General features: G+C 36.3%; 1 protein-coding gene across 1 annotated transcript in view; it reads right to left on the bottom strand.

Moving 5' to 3' along the window:
- Nucleotides 1-19,667, bottom strand: part of DMD (dystrophin) — a 1,824,373-nt gene that overhangs the window by 405,518 nt on the left and 1,399,188 nt on the right. Inside the window, exon 55 of the mRNA XM_036304100.1 lies at nt 16,906-17,062. Within this exon, the coding sequence (XP_036159993.1) occupies nt 16,906-17,062 (157 nt within the window). The remainder of the gene's footprint in view (nt 1-16,905; nt 17,063-19,667) is intronic.

The raw sequence follows: 19,667 nt of genomic DNA, 5'->3' as shown, positions 1-19,667 counted from the left end.
TCAACAGTGTCCAATCATGACATGCAGAGATAAAGCAAAATCAGCCCTGAAAATTGTACATGGGACTTGGTAAGAGCAATTTTAGTGGAGGGCAGTAGCCTCAGAAGTAGGTTTAGTTGAGGAGAGAATGAGAGAAGGAGGAGCAGGTATTTCAAATAAAAACTATTTTTGCTATATCCTTTATTTTGAGAGTGCAAAGAAAAAGATAGGACAGGAAGAGGATCACAAGTAAAGGGAAAGATATGTTCTTTTAAGGATAGAAATGGTTTGAACATAGACCGAAAGATGAGAGATAGGGATAGGATAATCAACCATCCTGGTTTGCCAGGTACCGAGTTACTTTTTTTTTTTTTTTTTTTCGTTTTAAAAAAATCTTTATTGTTGAAAGTATTACATAGATCCCCCCCCCCTCCCCATTAACCTCTTCAAACCTGCTCCCATGCCTCCTCCACCCACAAGCCCTCACCACCCCATTGTATGTGTCCATGGGTTATGCATATACGCATACAAAGTTCATTGGTTGATCTCTTCTCACCCACCCACCCTCCCCTGCCTTCCCTTTGAGGTTCCACAGTCTGTTCATGCTTCTGTGTCTCTGGTTCTATTTTTGTTCATCAGTTTATTTGGTTCATTAGATTCTACATATGAGTGAGATTGTGTGATACTTATCTTTCTCTGACGGGCTCACTGAGGTGTATTTTGTAATGTGGGACTTTCATTGCTGAAACCAGGACAGTTGGTTACCATAGTGGAGAGATATGCTAATGACTTAGACAGGAGAAAGTGGAAATAATTGTTGGAGCAAGGTCTGTAAAATCAGGAAATGTATCTTAAAGGTCCTGTCAAACTGGAAAAAAAAAAAACACACCAAGACACTGTTTGATGACACATTTCCATTATTCAAACTGAACAGCAAACAATTCCAGGATAAGGACCATTAGTCCATTGTGAGAGAACACTTGTTTGCCCCTCAAGTTGTTGCCAAGGGTTTAGTTCCACCACAGCTGCAGAGTTCATTTCTTAAACATGAATCACTGAGGATTAAAATGAGTCTAAGGAAAAGACAAAGGAAGTTCTGTCATTACAAAGACATGAGTATCATTATTTTCACATCACTGCCTGAAATTAAGAAAAGAAAGTGGATGAAAGAGGTTTCGTGACTAAAGGGTGTCCCAAAATTCACGCAAGAAGTAATTTTGATAGAAAACACAGGTTTATAATTAAAAATTGTAAATCTTTTATTGATTCATAATGTACACAGTATAGGGTTATGTACGGAATAGCATATCGGGTAAATGGCCTCCACAGCTTTGCTGGAACATATACACTCTTTTGTTGAAATTTTCCATGACTGTTTTGCATAAATGTGGCTGAATTTTGTTGATACAGCACTCAATTTCCTCCTTCAAGGCATGGGTGGTCCTGGGCTTGTTGGCATGAACCTTAGACTTCAAAAAAACCCCAAAGAAAAAAGTCCAACAGCGTTAAATTGCTTGACCTAGGCGGCCAATTCTGATCACCAAAACGGGAAATTACACGACCAGGAAATGACTCATGCAGTAGTTGAATTGTTTCTCAGGATGTATGGCATGTGGCACCATCTTGTTGAAACCACATGTCATCCACATCCATATCTTGCAATTTAGGCACAAAAAGCTGGATTATCATGTTGTGATAGCGAGCACCATTAACTGTTATTGCCTGAGCAGCCGCATTTTCGAAGAAGAATGGTCCGATGATGCCTCCAGCCCAAAATCTGCACCAAACAGTGACACGTTGTGGATATTTTGCCTGATATGCTATTCCATACATAACCCTATACTGTACACTTTATGAATCAATAGAAAATTTACAATTTTTAATTGTAAACCTGTGTTTTCTATCAAAATAACTTCTTGTGTGAATTTTGGGACACCCTTTATATATTCAGAATTTGGGAAAATTTAGATAAAATACAAAAACGGGTAAAAAACAGTCTCCCTCAAAGTGAGAAACGGTTGAAGAAAATGAGAAGATAAAGAAAATGGTAATGTTTCTTATTGTGTGGAAAAAATATAAACATGTAACTTTTAAATAAAGTTACATGAAAGATAATCTTCCATTTATTCATGTAACATATTTTGAGCACATACTATGCACCAAACACTGGGCATCAGTGGGCCATATAGCATGGAGTTTAAAAGAGATAGCCTTCTTTAGTAAAAACAATGGCAAAACAAAAAAAACAACAAACAAGCAATCCATGAAAATTCTGCCTTACAGTGAAATAATGAAAAGTCAAATTTTCAATACCTAATCAGCTTACCATAAATTGCCTGTACTAACAGTTTATTGCATTTTAAAAGGGAGGAAATGGAGACATTTTAAAACAAGAGCAAGAACTTTCAATGTTAAGAGCCTTGACTCTTTGATAAGTGTATTGTCTTTCAATGAAAGTCTGTGGATTTGAATAGCATTTGAAAAATTAATACTCATACACAATATTGATTTTGTTTCACAGATTATGATTAATGTTTTAAATCAAATAAGTTGGTTCAATTATTTGCAGATGTAAAAAGTTATCATATATAGAGCCCTTCTCCCATACACATACAAAATACATCCTTAGACTATTTAGATGTCAGTATCCAAATGTTAAGATATTTACTTCCTGAATCTTTTGAACAGATAAAATTATTTCCTTTAGAATCCACCCTCTTCCCCATAACTTCCTTTCCCCCTTTCCAAGACAACCAGGGTCTGAAATAGTGATGTGGAAGAATTAAAAGCAACTACTAAAGATTTAGAGCATCTCTGTGAAATATTTTGCCTTAAAACTAAGAAAAGATTAGGTATATTAATTGATATTTTTCCTTCAACTTAATCTTCACAAAATAAACTTACATAAATCATGTACTACAAAATTACACTAGCAGTATATCCCAAGGCAAGGTCAACCCATTTATTCTGAAGGTTAAATTATCTGATGGATAGTATTTATACATCAAAAATACTAACCTACAGGTTGACTTGACTGCAAGCTGATTAATTCATTCAAAATGTTTACTTTCTATCTGTTATGTTTAAGGTAGAGAAGATATAGGGACATGATCTTTGTCCTTGGGGAGTCAATAGTTTGGTTGAGTGGGTATGTTTGTATAAAAGTATATTTATGTACTATGAATGTTTTACTAATGCAAAGTGAAGTACAGATAAGTTAGGATTTATCTAAGGCCATCAGTTCATCTGTCACTTTAGAATCCAAATTTTGAAATTCTTAAGCCAGGATGAAAGTGATAGCAAAAAACAAAAGTTCCCTGAATTATAATAATTTGGAGCCACATAAATGGAAAATCCTAATGACCATGAAGCAAATCAGAAACTTTAAAAACCTGAAAGTAATAGAGAAGACTCAAGCCATTGATTATTTGGGATTTTTCTACCCCTCCTCCTTGAAGAAAAAAATAGGGTGAATATTACCACAAATACCTAATAACAGATAGAAGTAGCTTAGAACCATGTGTAGAGGGGATAAAGGGTGAGTACTGATTTGCTTGATGTACCTCATAGAAGAGAGAAGCAGAAGAGCGCTGTGGGCACAGGTACTGACATTACAGAGAGGAAAGCTGTGCTGCTCTCACCTGGAGACAGTTTGTCCTTTACCATGGATGTATGTGAAAGCCCTTGCTTTTTAAAACATGGATCTCTTTCAATGATGTACAGTTTTCATGAAGCAGAATTTTACCTATATTCCCATTGGAGTAGCAAGGCTATGTTTCTGTTATTCAGACTAAAAGCTGTTGGAATGACTACACTTTATTTCCATATTAGTTAGAAGAATTTTACAGAACTATCCTGGGAGGTAGACTGAAGGGGTGAAAACAGCACTGGCCAGAGTGGCAGAAGATCTGAAGTTCAAGTCTGGGCTGGGCCTAAACCTGGCATCATAATCTAGTACAGGTCATAAAATCTCCCCCAGCCTTGTCATCCTCATTGGTAAAATGTGGGGATTTGCTAAACACCTTATCTAAGTTCAGAAATCCAGTTCGAATATTCTATAATCAACACATTTAGATCAATTAATTAGCCACAGGCTTGTTACCCAGTGGCAATTTGAGACTGTCTCTCCTAGGCATATTTACTAATGAGAAAATTTATAGCCATAGCTTGGCACATAGTAGATACTCAATTAATATTGTTGAATAAATAACAGAACATCCAGTTGGAAAACCAGAATTTGTTATATGGGGCCAGGTTGATTCAGATGCAGAACATGCTTAAGGGTGAAAAAATGGTGTCATGAATTATTGGAGAAAAAATAATACTATCTGGAAAAAAAGTGAAATCTCTTATTCCGGGCCTATTCTTATGTTACAGATACAGAGGCTGAGTGTAACCTTTGAGTCACTGGGTAAATTTTCCTCTAGGGGAGGCCTTGATTCAGTGTTTCTCAACCTTCTGGCCCTTTAAATACAGTTCCTCATGTTGTGACCCAACCATAAAATTATTTTCATTGCTACTTCATAACTGTAATGTTGCTACTGTTATGAATCATAATGTAAATATCTGATATGCAGGATGGTCTTAGGCAACCCCTGTGAAAGGGCCGTTCGACCACCAAAGGGGTCGCGACCCACAGGTTGAGAACCGATGATTTTCTCTCACCATTGATGTTTCTATCTCTCTTTCCCCTTCCCTTCCTCTCTCTGAAATAAATAAAAACATATATAATTTTTAAAAATAAAGTGATCCAACAGTGCCATTCATTCAACAAGTGGTTACTGAGTGGGCATAGGACAAGGGCATTAACACAGTCGTATCTGCAATTTGGTTATTGTTTAATACTGTTGTCATCCTATATTATCATTCTAGTTTTCATAATATATCTACTTTGTCTATATCTTTCCCATGGTGTTTTATTTTTTATCAGAAAGTTGCTAAATATATCCTGTCACCATAATGAACTTCCTTATTTAAAGAGTCACCATATTTACTGAATTAAATACATCAGAAATATTTTATTTACTAAATGCTGATTTAAGAACAATCAATGCCGGATTAATTTGAAACCAATATCTTGGAAAAGGGCAAGATCCAGAAATGTAGTTAACCAGAGGAGTAGGAATTTTGTCTCTAAGAATCTAAGGCATATTCATAGGGATTGAGGGTAGAAAGAAATTTGAAGGAAGCAGCAACAGAACAAAAAACCAGAAGGACAAAGGATTCCCTTCATATCATTTGAGATAGCTGTATTAGAGAAATAATAAAAATGGGGCATATAGGTTATAAAGGAAAGGTCATAACCATCTTTGTTTTCTTATTGTGTTAAGAACACAACATGAATTTTACATATATAATACAGTATTAACTATAAGCACTATGTTGTACAGCAGATCTCCAGAACTTACTCATTTTGTATAACTGAAACTTCATATCATTTAAACAGCAACTCCACATTTCCCCATCCCCCAAGTCCCTTGCAACCACCTTGCTACTCTCTGCTTCTATGAGTTTGACAATATAATCATTTATCTTATTTTCACAATCTACTTCTGAATAAAAGTGAAGATAAGAGATTGTACTATCAGATATATCTAACCATTACCTCAGATAGTCAACAACATGACCCACATTTATAAATGAAATTAAATCCATTTGAAGCAAAGTTGAAAAAGAAATGGACATTTTTCAAGCCTGGAATTATTATTTTTAAAAATTTATTTGTACTCAATGAGAAAACATTTTTGAGTGTTTAGGGGGAAATGTGTTTAAAAACTTTTTCTTTTTTGGAAATATTTTAAACTTTGGAGTTGAAGGGCATGGGCTAGAACAGAGTCCAGTGTGCTAGCAGATCTGTGATGCTATAAAGGATAGTTTAGTGCCCACACAGCATCTTGAACAGCTGTTTGACTTTCAATCCTAAGGCTGGGCTGCTTCCAGTAACCACTGGGGAAGTCACTTCCTACTGACAATAATAATGTTGTTAAGTTCTGAGCTGACCTTGAGAAATCACTGGTGAAAAGTCAATCTGTTCCCATGATCATTTAGAGAACTACGTTTTAGGTCATTGAGCCTAAATCGTAAATTTTGGAAATTCCTTCTGAAGCAATAGTACATAGAAATGGATTATTAGGAAACCCTTTGACGAATTAATTTATATTCATTCTCAAGAGGCTCAGCCAAATTTTGAATTTGTCAAGTGTAAATGGTGAATAATTTCTGACTCATACTATTTGTCTCTATCAATATAATACCAAAATGGAACTCTTATTCTGTTCCATGCATATATCCTCATCCACAATCATTTTGAAGTGTTTCCCATCTCCATAAATGGCATTATCATCTCCCCATTTGCTCAAACCAAAGACTTCAAAGTCATACTTGACTCTTTGCTTTCTCTCACATTCCACATCCCATCCATCTTAAGTTCTATCAGCTCTACTTTCAAAATACATCTTGGATCAAATGATTTTTCACCACATCTATCATTTCCACTCTACTTCAAGTCATTATTATCCCTTTCTCACATGACTTCAACACCATCCTTTCTCTCTGCTTTCACTTTTGTTCCACCTACCATCAATTCTCCATTGACCAGGCAGAACACATAAATCAGATCATATCATCCCTACTTATGGTCCTTCAGTGATGTCTTATTACACACAGAATAAAGCCTACCTTCAAACTATGGCAGATAAGACAATTCATGATCTGGCCTTTGCCTCTCTTTACAACCTGCCACTATCCCATCTTGCTATTCCTTGAACACCTCAAACCTGTTCTTACATCTGGGCTTTTACATTTGCTGCTCTTTCTGCCTATAATACTCTTCACTTGAGGCCTCTGCTTGGCTTATTCACTCACACGAGCCTCTTCTAAAATATAACTTCATCAGAATCGCCACTACCTCTCAGTCTTTAACTACCTCTGTTTTTTAAATCTTCCCTTCAGAGCAATGGGCTAATGGGATTTTCCGTATTAATTTATTGGTTTACTGTGTATTTTCCTCACTACAATTTGAAGGTCCATGGGGCATATTCTCATTTTGTTCACTACTGTACCTTCAGTCCTTAGCATATAATAAACACTCAATAAATAATTACTAAATAATACAACTTTATTACTAATAATAAATTCTAGGAGTCCTAATTATGCTACAGTTTTTCCTAAATTTTTTGGGGGGGACAAGGGAAAACACATAAAAATAGAAGGGGCTAAATTGTAATTAAAGGAATGTGTGTAAAAATGCTTTGTAAAGATAAATACTATAAAAATGTTATTTTTAAAGTATTTATCAAGACAAAAATATTTTGACATGGTTAGAAGGAGGACTTTGGTAGAGAAATCAATTTAATTCAAATTATTCATATTTTATCTTATTATAGTCATTATAGAAAAGTAGCAAACTTTAGATGACTCTGCTCTCAAGTTTTGATGATATAGCTCATTTTCAAAAGACTTCCTCAAATGCCAAGAAATGTAGTGTTAAAAATAATTGAAAATTTTTTCTATTCAGCATTCCTAACTATGACTGCATAGAATATCAAACTTATACAAAAGTAGCTTACTCTGTTAGCGAGGAAGACTATATAACAAAGATGTCTATTTCCTCCAATAAAGACAAGTGGACATTTTTAGAGTGGGCATAGCTAATAGCGAACTTTGCAAGGCAACCAAACTTGTTTAGAAAATTCAAGAGGCCAGGTCATCAAATGTTGGGATGAATCACTCTATTATAACCTTTGTTTATTTGTTTATTTTTTAGAGGTAAGAGGAAAGAATGCATTTCTCTTTTCTTTTCTTTTTAAACACAGAGCTAACTTGAATCTCAACATTCACAAATGGCACCCAAAGACATTTTATATTTCTGTGGAAAGAAAAGTCATCAAGCTAACACACATACTAAAATTACCCAAAGGAAGCAGGTCAGCATTGATAACAGAATTAGCTTAAATAAATGTATAATCTACAATGTGATTTCAGGATAGTTTTATTGAATTTCTGAATGTCTCCCTCACTTTGTGGTGACTTCTGAGGAAATTGAACATGCATAATATATGACCTGACAAATGAACAAGTAAACTACTTTTATTCAAGCCTTTTCATTTGTCAACAGCATGCACACAATAATGGCTTTCTATTCACTGTTTTAATAATGTATGTATTGATTACTTCTATCTAAATCTTAACCAGAAAATCTCAGGAAGCTCCTAAGGTGTCCTTAATGCGCTCTAGGAAAGGAAGTATAGAGATTTTTAAATTGAAAGATGAAAACCTAATGATGAACAATTTCATTAGTAAGAATGCAAACAAAAAGCTATTACCTACAGTGTTCTATAACTAAGACCCAATCTTCATTTGGATTCTGGGTAGGATGACAGGAATTAAATAAGCTCATAGTGTATTGAAGTTCTCCTTAGAAATTCCCCACTATGATTTGCTCTTTTAAAACTCTCTCTAGGTTAATCACAGAACTAGACAAGTAATAAATATCACTTTAGTGACTGCTCAAGTAAAACAAAGAAAGTCAGTTTAAAAAATATATCTGGACCAGAATAATACACACTAATTGAAAACGAGTCAGTCTAGTCAGGCAAGTAATGAGGAACTGGAAAAGTCAGGATAATGTATTCAAAAGATATAAAAATTGGTCAGTTTATATTTGCTAAGGCACATTTGAGCTTTAATTATTTATAACACTTCACTGCATATGGAGCATTATTTAATTAATTAGTTTTGAGAGCCATTCCAATTGCAGTTGATATGCTTCCCAGCTAGTTTGGGGAACCTAGATTCACTCCCCTGAGTGTAAAAATTGCTTTGAGGAATGAGACTGCAGTTCCCAACTACCTGTGTGAACTGTTTTAGAATTTTACCTACAGGAAAACCATATACCCCTCCATCACAGTAATTGAGATAGGCTATATATTTTCACTTCCAGTAAAGCGTACAAGACATATGATATTTTGGTATAAAATTTTATCATTAATCTTCAATGATACACAAAGCAAATATGTTAACTGATTTATAAACATCCTGATTTATAGAAAAGAAAAGTGAAAAAGTATTTAAGTATAGTTTCAACTTTTAAAGTTTTAATGGGACCTGTATTCCCATAAAAAGCAACAAGAAAAGGCATTAATCATTTACAACAAATAGTAAGCAGATGATTAAAAAACAAGTGCCACACCAAATACATGAGGAACAAATTTACAATAACAAGTGACCCATTTAAATACCAAACATCTATACAAACTTTATTTGAATCAAGAAACCCATAAATAATAAGATAATTTATAATCCTGGAAACATGGCAAAGTAAAACAAAAGTCTACAAATACAAAATGTATCAAAGCAAACCAAGATGGCGGTGTAGGTAAATGCTGGTACTTGCCGTCTCCCACAACCATATCAAAAGTACAACTAAAATACAGAAAAACCATCATTCAGGACCACCTGAAAGCTTGATGAATGGAAGTCCTACAACTAGAGAAGTAATGAAGATAGCATGCTGAGACTGGGAGGAAGGCAGATGTGCAGAATGGGCTGGTACAACACCCACATATGGTGTGCTTTTAATCAGGAGGGATATCTACACTATGGGAGCCTCTCGTGAGGAACAAGGGGTCCGGGCCCCACACCAGACCCCCAGTCCAGGGTTCCAGACTTCTGGCTTTAAAATCAGTGGAAACTGTAGCTGAGTGACACCGAGGCTGCTGGAGACCCAGGCAATCCCTCTTAAAAGGGCTAGCAGATGGACTTACTTAAACTTAATCCTTCTGAGTTCCCACACTAGGGCAGTGTTGAGAGGGGATTCCAGGGACATACAGGGAGGAACTGGATTGTCTGGCAGTGGAGCAATAACTTAGGGGTGGCTTTCTCCCAGACAAAAGTGCTGGCAGAGGTCATTGTTCTTATGCTGAGACTTCCTCTACTGCAGAGCTCACTGGCAGTCATATCTGAGTTTCCAACAGTCTGGCCCACAGGGTTCTTGCCCTGGTGATTCCCTGAAACCCTTCCACATCCAATTTGCAGCCCCACCCAAGCTGTTTGCAGTGGCTTTTCCGTATGAATGGCCAGTCCTGGCTCAGGCATCAGACTTTCCTAAAATTTATCAAACAAGCAGCAGCTGGCATCATTGTGCCCATACCTATAAATAAGAGGCTAAAGACCCAGAACTAGCAGCAGCCTGCCTTGCTTCAGAGCTTAGCCTCTCCTGGGCATTTCCAAGTTCAACACAAGTAGCGGCCATCTGCAGATTGCTCTGTAGCTCCTGCTGGAAGATCACACGCAATGGCTGACTTTGCACCTGCCAGGAGGCCTCAGAGCCAGTGCACCTGGTGGACATCTTCAGACCACAACAGAATACAACTTTACACATCCATGAATGACACACTTAAGGGTCAGACTCCATGAGCAGCAAAGTCCCACTAAAGCAAGTCCTGCTTCTTAGGGGTGTCTCCTGCACAGCAGCTCTTCCACTGTAGTTGCAGCTGGTCCTCACAGCCAATTGTCCTGGGGGTCAACTCCTCCCAGTGATTCCAACAGCAATAAAGGCTCAACTACAACAATACTGTGCACACAGCCCATAGAGGGACTCACCTAGAGTGTCCAGCTCAGGTGGCTGGGGAGGCTGAGACTAGGCCCTACACAAGGCCACTCTTGGAATACAGGAGACATTGGAGCTCCACCTAATACATAAAAACAAATACATGGAAACAGCCACAATGTGGAGACAAAGAAACATGTCACAAATGAAAGAACAGAAAAAATCCCCAGAAAAAAACCCTAAATGAAATGGAAGCAAGCAAACTACTGGATACAGCATTTAAAACAATGATTATAAGGTAGATCAAAGATCTTAATGAGAAATTCAAGGGACTTAGTGAGATTTTCAAAGATCTTAGTGAGAATTTCAAAGACATGAAAAATGGCCAGTCAGAAATTAAGCATATACTAACTGAAATAAAGAATAATTTACAGCGATTCAACAGTAGAATAGAGGATTCCAATAATCAAATCAACAATTTGGACTATGAGGAAGGAAAAAACACATAATCAGAAGAGTAAAAAGAAAAATAATACAAAATATGAAGATATTGTAAGGAGCCTCTGGGACAACTTCAAGCATACCAACATTCACATTCTGAGGATGCCAGAAGAAGAAGAGCGAGAGCAAGAAATTGAAAATGTATTTGAAGAAATAATGACAGAAAATTTCTCCTACCTGGTGAAAGAAATAGACTTACAAGTCCAGTAAGCATGGAGAGTACCAAACAGGGGAACTCAAGGAGGCCCACACCAAGACACATCATAATTAAAATGCCAAGGCTTAACAACAAAGAGAGAATCTTAAAAGCAGCAAGAGAAAAGCAGTTAGTTACCTAAAAGGAAGTGGCCATATGATGGTCAGCTGATTTCTCAACAGAAACTTTGCAGACCAGAAGGGAGTGGCAAGAAATATTCAAAGTGATGAATAGCAAGGACCTACAACCAAGATTGCTCTACCCAGCAAAGCTCTCATTTAGAATTGAAGGTCAGATAAAGAGCTTCACAGACAAGAAAAAGCTAAAGGAGTTCGTCACCACTAAACCAGTATTACATGAAATATTGAAGGATATTCTTTAAGGTGAGGAAGAAGAAGAGAGAAATATAAAAAATATGAACAATAAAATGGCAATATATACATATCTATCAATAATTGAATCTAAAAATCAAAATAAGGTGGGGATGCGTGGGTGAGTGAGTGGGAAAAGATCAACCAAAGAACTTGTATATATGCATAACCCATGGACACAGAAAATAGTATGGTAAAGGTCTGAGGTGGGGAGTAGGGGGCAGGCTAGATGTGGTTAGTGGGGGTAAATGGGGATATATGTAATACTTTCAACAATAAAGATAAAAAACAATAAAAATAAACAAAAAAGGAATCTAATGAACAAAATAAACTGATGAATAAAATAGAACCAGAGGCATAGAAACATGGAACAGACTGATGAATCTCAGAGGGAAGGGGGGATGGAGATGCAGGAAGAGATTAATCAAAGAACTTACATGCATATATGCATTATCTATGGACACAGACAATAGGGTGGTGAAGGCCTGGGGTGGCATGGGAACCAGGTGGAGAGGGGCAATGGGTGGAAAAGGGGGACATATGTAATCCTCTCAACAATAAACATTTTTTAAAAATTAAAAAAACAAAAAAAACACAAAAAAACCTACTGAAGACAAGATCTGACAGAGTTTTATACTGATTGTGGGTTTCTTTTCTCTTTTCCTAAGTGAATTCAGAAGATTCCATAGAGACCTAGTTTCAAGGGTTTTCCTTTGCTCTTAGGCAAAAAGAGCATTACTAAATAGACAGCCATTGCACTGCAACTATAAAGGGCTACTGCATGAGCATGGCAAAACTCTTGAGTATACAGGGTGGTAAATTGTTTTCTCATCAACAATTAGGAGTGATGATGTCCTTTGAGGAAGGAGAGTGTTTTGTGACAAGTATTTTTCTGAAGGATATGAAAAGCTCGTGAAAACACTGGGCCAGACCACAAGTAAAAACAGTAGCACCAATATAGCTATACACAATACAAAATGATACTTAGTTGGGAATAAACAGATAAATTCTTCAAGTGAGGAAGGAACATCACTCTCTATTCTTTCTTTCCCTGTCCTTGGTCCCAGCAGACTAGAGAAGAATGATTAAAATGAATATTAGTTCATTGGTTTTCTCTTCTCTTCCTCCATCCTTACCTTCTTAATTCCTTTGTTCCTTTATCTATTTAGTGTTCATCATGTACTAGACACTTTGTAAGATGCTGGGTATAAATATGACAACCCTCTCATCTAAATAAAGCTTCTTGGAGCATATGATTTTGTGAAGGTGCTTGACATTAAAGAGTCTCAGATAGTCATGACAAAGAATGTTGTTATAGAAGGAAACATTGAAGGTGTTATGAGAGGTTATAAAGGGACACCTGGTCAAATGTGAGCTTCAGGAAAAATCTTGCTTAATGTCTGAGCCAAGATGTAAAGGATTACTAGACCTTAACCAGGACATTATGAGGAGGTAGCTGTGGGTAAGAGAGGATTCCAGACAAAGAATCAGTATGTTCAAAGCCACGCATGCGAGGAACAGAGACCCGGGAATACCAAAAGAAGCAGTATGGCTAGTGTCCAGAGAGCAAAAAACACACTAAGAAAAGAGAAGTTTGGGGCCAGACCAGCCAGATGGGGCTTTGGAGTTCTTGCTGAGGATTTAGGTCTTTTCTTAAGGACATTGAGAAGCCACTGAAGACCATTAAGATGAGACTGACATAATTCAGTTTATGTATATTTTTAAATTTTATTTTCTTATTAGAATTTATTTGCATGTTTTACTATGATACTTAGTAATCCTATAGTTTAAACAACATTAAGTGCCTTTTTCAAGTGACAGCTGACAAGAAGGGAAGAATATAGGAAAACAACATAGGCAAATGAACTCTAAAACCATAGCTATTTAGTACAGGAGCCAACACATACATCCTATCTAATAAAAGACAAAGATGCTAATTGACCTTACCTTCACTATGCCCATCAGACAAGCAGAGCGATATGCAAATTAGCCACCAACAAAGATGGTGGCTAATTTACATACTGCAGTCAGGGCGGGCCAGCACGAGCCACCATCCAGGCCCCCGTGTGCGGCCCTGGGCGGCGGGGCTTGGCAGCGCAATTGGCCCGAGGAAGCCCTATTCTTGAAGGAATCTTCTTGCAATGGGCCTCTAGTATATTATATATAAATTAGGTAATATATTTTATTTTTTTAAATTTTGTTTTATTGCTTCATGTATTATAAAGAGTATTACATATGTCTCCTTTTCTTTCTACCCTTGACCTTCCCCAGCCTCCCCTACCCCCCAGTGTCTTGTGTCCATTGGTTATGCTTATATGCATGCATACAAGTCCTTTGGTTGATCTCTTACCCACCCTCAACTGTTCCCGGCCTTCCCACTGTAGTTTGAGAGTCTGTTCGATGCTGCTCTGACCTCTGTATCTATTTTTGTTCATCAGTTTATAATGGTCTTTATTATCCATAAATGAGTGAGATCATGTGGTATTTTTCTTTCTTTGACTGGCTTATTTCACTTAGCATATTGCTCTACAGTTCCATCTATGCTGTTGCAAATGGTAAGAATGGAATACTATGCTGCTGTAAAAAGAAGGAATTCTTACCATTTGCAACAGCATGGATGGAACTGGAGAGCATCAGTTCATGTTTTTACATATATTACTTTGAATTGTAGAGTGGCAAGAATAAATGCAGAAAGGCTAGGAGAAAGGGTGTCTTGTAACTATGGTGATGACTGCAGTAAACAGAGTCAAGAAATATTTAGGAGGTAAATTGACCCAGCGATGTGTTAAGAGGCTAGTCATCCTGAAAAGGTACTACACTGCTCTGTTGTTGTTTGGGTAGGAGAAAGTATTTAGTTAGATTCTTAAAGCTTTTGGTTTTTTCAGATTGTAGCAGCAAAAGGAAAATAATACAAAGTATTTTATTGTCTTAGAAAAAGTTATTACAATGTTTGATGGTTGAATCTAAGTTGGACTTGGAGAGAGGTGAAGATAGAGGAGCAGTGAAACTAATGGATGGAACACAGAGTTGTCAATGGGCAGGAAGTCCTGATAAGTCAAAGAAAGATAATGGGAGGGATATCTAAACAAGTACACCAATCAAGTACACTAATTAATACACTTCAACGTAGTGCTTGTTACCCATAACTCAAGCATTGTCATCTCTCCAAAGCATGTTACTGGTCATGAGATTCCTGAGCAAGAGGATGGAGAATGATAAGTATTAACATTTTACCACTGTTAGCAAGCAAGCAAAGCCAATAACCAGGGAAAGTGAGGAAGTATTTATAACAACATGCTGGCCAGAAGGGACTGTGGAAATTATTGGGACCAAATTCCTCATCTTGCAGCTGAAGAACAAAGTAGTAGTCAGAAGCTAACTTATGGAAGAATAAGACTAGAACCTCCATATCCTGACTTCTAGTGCACTTGTCCAATGATTCATCTTCTTTGGTTTCTGGAACTAGAATAAAATTACCCCTTTTCTAGAAAGTCTGTCTCATTTCATTATATCACATAATATATTCTATTTAAAATGCTCATCTTTCTCAACGAGTGCTCTTATACATATATGGCCGAGTGTTTTGACTATTCAAAGTTAGAACATTGAAAAATATCACTATTATGTTCCACCCTACCACAAAAGGTAATTTGATATTCTGAATTATATGAAGAATGGTTAGAAAAAAAATTGACAGTTTCCTTGGCAATTTTTTTGCAAAAACTCCTGGGTCTTCCGTTTTTGTAATCTATATTCTTTTCTCTGGAATAATAGAAACCCTTGACCTTTCTTCAATAGGCTACCTTTGGCTGTGGATCCATAGAGATCTTTCCTTGAAGTGCTGAACATACAAAAGCAGTACCATTTTATCAAGTTTTCCTTGTTTGGTAGTAATTTTCTTGGTTTGTTATTCATTTCTGTTCATACACCTCTTATTCTCATTTCAAAAACACTTATCATTATCCACTGTATGCCAGACATTTTGCTAGTTATTAAGATCTTGGAGGCAAGCAAGACAAAATCTATGTCTTCCCCACTCAGACCCTAGTGGATAAGACAGAAATATAATGAAAAAGAAAAAAAATGATCACTGATAGATGATACTAGTGAACAACCAGTTCTGAAGACTGGTAAAATAGAAACATTTATGATGCATATTCCATATGAACAGTATACTGGGTACCCAAATAGTGGATGAGTGAACCTTTTTTTTTTTTTGCATTGAAGTACACCAGCTAATAAATGAAGAAGAAATAATAGAAATAGGCAATTACCACATTGCAACTTCTAGCCATTGATCATTAAAAGCTGCACAAATCACACTCATTAAAGAGAAAACGAGACATTATGTACCTCCTAATAATGAAAGACTACACTATCACCTATGAAATAGTCAAACTTCAATATAATCAAAACTGTAGAACTGAACTTTTTAATATAGTAGCCATTAGCCACATCTGACTACTAAGCACTTGAAATGGAGCTACATTGACTTGAGTTCTACTGTAAATTTTTACATTGATCACATGTTGAAATGACAGCTATTGTTCTATAGTTAAGTAAGATGTAATCATTAGAGAAAACTGTGTGAAATGTATAGGGGAACTCTTCGTACTATTTTTGTAACTTACTGTGAATCTATAATTATTTCAAAATAAAAAATGAAAAAAAGGGATTTAAGAGACACATTCACTAAATGCAAAATGTGTGGACCTGATTTCAATTCTTATTTAAACCAAAAAACAAACAAAACAAAAACCTACTAAAACATTTAAGATATATATGAGAAATGGAAATTTGAATACTGTGTGGATATTTTTTATGATAAAATTATTGATATTTTAAAACTACTATAATAGTACTGTGGTTATGTTTAAAGAGTAAATTCTTATGTTTTAGAAATACTTTTTCAAATACTTATGAATAAAAAGATCCATGCCTGAGATTTGCTTGAAAATAATGGAAAGCAAGGCAGAGGTATAGAAGAAGTGGCCATGAATTGATAATTGTTGAAGTCTTGATGGGTATTTATTATAGGATTCTGTCTGATTTTGTATATTTTCAATATTTTACACAATAAAACATTTTATAAAGCAAGCAAAAGAGAGGAACAATTTCTGAAAGAATATTATTAATGCAGATACTTTTGACATTTAAAACATAATGGCTTGGTTTATTTATAATTGACCCTTGAACTAGAGGAGTAAAAAAGATTCCTATTCAACTTAATTTTAATCAGAACTATTTTTAAAATAATCACTGAATGCTTACTATGTATGTGCAGGAAACTAGGCTTAAAAATGTCTTACCCTCTGTACATCATTCTGCTTCTGAACTGTTGGAAAATCACCCCCAACAGGTGCCTGCCGGCTTAACTCATCATCTTTCAGCTGTAGCCACACCAGAAGTTCTTGAAGAGAAAGGTGCAGACGCTTCCACTGGTCAGAACTGGCTTCCAAATGTGATCTGAAAAATAACAGGAGCAAACTGTATCAGAATATCTAGAAGGAGAATTGATGATTCTAACAATTTCATTAAGTAAGGTACATGGATTGGTTATTTCCATAGTGTATAAACCTATTGTCAACTACATGGCAATCCTCAATAATAATCTGGTTACCTGCTTTTGAGAGCCATAAAATGGGGGATATTTTGATGCAATTTTGAGTGTCAGTGGTTAGCCATATGTTTATTTCCACATGCAGAGTTCTGAGATTTTAGCATGAAATATACACTGAAATGGATTACTTTCCCATAGTGTTGCAGTAATGATTCTTAATGTTCCTGGTAGAAAAAAATTGGACCCAGTGACTAATATAAACCACTCAGTTTTCATGTGACTCATGTCAGCACTGGAATTCTTTCTGCTTTGAGAAATGGAAAGGTCTCTCCCCACATTCTGACTTTTCCATTTCTACACCCTAGGCAGCCTCTTCCATTGACTCCCTCCATCTGGCATCTGTTCCTTGCTGCTCCTCTTCCCATATGCTTCTCCCTTTCCTCTACCCTTCTTTATTCGTGTGCACCTGGGATTTGTTTTCACCAAGTTCCAACATTTTCCGCTTTGTTTCCTTTGTGTAAAATGTACTGAGACAACAACTCATGTGGAAAAGTAAAATCAGACAGTTGTCTGTAAGCCTCCCCCAAACATGAATAATTTAGACAAGACTGTGTTCTTTCCCATCAACTGTATTTAGAACATGTTAATTCATAGAAGCCATTTAAGAAGACACAAGTGTGCTATAAAATCCACATTTCACTTGAGAATGAGAAACTAAATTAATAAATAAATCATAATCCAGAAAAACAAAGAAGAAAGTTGGAATGTTGGCAAGGCTCCATCCTCAGGTAAAACAAGACTTTTGCTGCATAACTTATATCATCAGCAATTACTAATCAATTCATAAAAAATAATGTTGCCAATAACATAAATATAATATAGTCTCTAATGCTGCAAAGATTGAAATGTAAAGCAACCAGGTAGAACAACATTTCCCTTTGCCACTTGGTAACTTCGCCTGACATTTCAAATACAATTCTCCTGCTGGCCCCAGTCAAACAGAATCCCCAAATGGTAACTATCTACTGAAATTAAATTGTTCCAAACTCTCTGAAGCATAATTTGATGACACATAAAAGTCATTAAAATGTGCAAGTACAAATTTGAGGAACTTATACTTCAGAAAGCAACTGGGAAAGCATGCAAAGATATAGGTAGAGAATGTTATCTGTAGCATCACTCATGATTGACACAAAATAGAAACAACTTTTCAATACTAGGGAACTGGTTAAATATATAATGGTGAATTCATACAAATCTACGCATCCCAAGGCAAATACTTATTAATATGGAAAAGATCACCTTTTTGGTTGCTGAGAAAACAGGTTACAATAATGTACACAGTCTATTTTCTGAAATGTTTGTACGTGTCTGTGTTTGTGTGCACAAGCTTGACTACGTGTGAAAAAGTTCTGAAATGACTAGTTTAACACTGAGGAGGATTTACAGATGATATATTCATTCATCTATATACTTCTGAAAATTGCCAGAATTTTTTCTATTATGAGCAATAGAAACATTATGTTGAGAAAAAAAATAAAGGCATTTCCATCAGAGAAATTAAACTGTTCAAGACCCTAAGGGCATTCATTATCTAGTAAATAAATCATGAAATACCCCCCAATACGATGAATTAAACATAATAGTGCAGACTGCATATAGTGTAGAGGCACTTATTTTATGTTTCTGGTCCATTCTTCTCATCCAGTTATCACTTTTCCATGATAAGCCTATGTGAGAATTCCCTATGCAAGATTTTAGCTGTTTAATGGCATGTAATGACCCCTAGTTATAGGGATTCCCTGGGGTGTCTAGAATTTGCAGCTTGAGGGGGAAAGAAATTGTCAAGCAGGACATTCTGAAAGATAGGTAGAGTGCGTCATAGCCCAGACATGGAAAAGCAGCAAATGGGAGAAGAGATACTAATTAAATAAATATGTATTGAGTGCCTCTAAGTCCCAATAAGGCATTAGAAGTAGGGAGAGTGGAAGGTAATGGAGAATAGAAAGATGCCTGCCTGCTTGACCTCCCTCTAACTGGGAGAGGAAATAAAATACCCCTGTGGGAGAGGTCTACAGGAGGATAAATATGCAGAAGAGCAGGCTGCCTATGGTAGAGCCTCCAGCTGTTGCTTCCTTTACATAAGGCTGTGCCACAACCTCAGTTCTAGATTAGATGGTGCTAATTATGAACAAGTCAGTGAAATCCTTGACATCCCCCAAAACAGAAAAATAATAGCTTTGAGACCCAGGGAATTCAGTTCTAAAGGATCTAAGAGAAACTCCATAGTGTGAGATAGACAGGCTGTTAGGACCAGGGACACAGGATGGTCAAGAGATTAACAGATGAGCAGAAGGACCTGGGACCACATATGACAAAAACCTCTTGTGTGTCTGGGTGAGGGGATCTTATTTATCCATAGCTACGGAGTTAGGTAACATTTCAGAATGTTTGATTACCTTAACCATGTTATCAAATGACTATTTCATTCTTTTCCTTGCTAAAAGCGCT

Source organism: Myotis myotis, unplaced genomic scaffold (assembly GCF_014108235.1).
Source record: "Myotis myotis isolate mMyoMyo1 unplaced genomic scaffold, mMyoMyo1.p scaffold_m19_p_4, whole genome shotgun sequence".
Taxonomy (NCBI): domain Eukaryota; kingdom Metazoa; phylum Chordata; class Mammalia; order Chiroptera; family Vespertilionidae; genus Myotis; species Myotis myotis.
The sequence above is the reverse complement of the archived record's forward strand: the minus strand, read 5'-3'. Positions and strand labels throughout refer to the sequence as shown.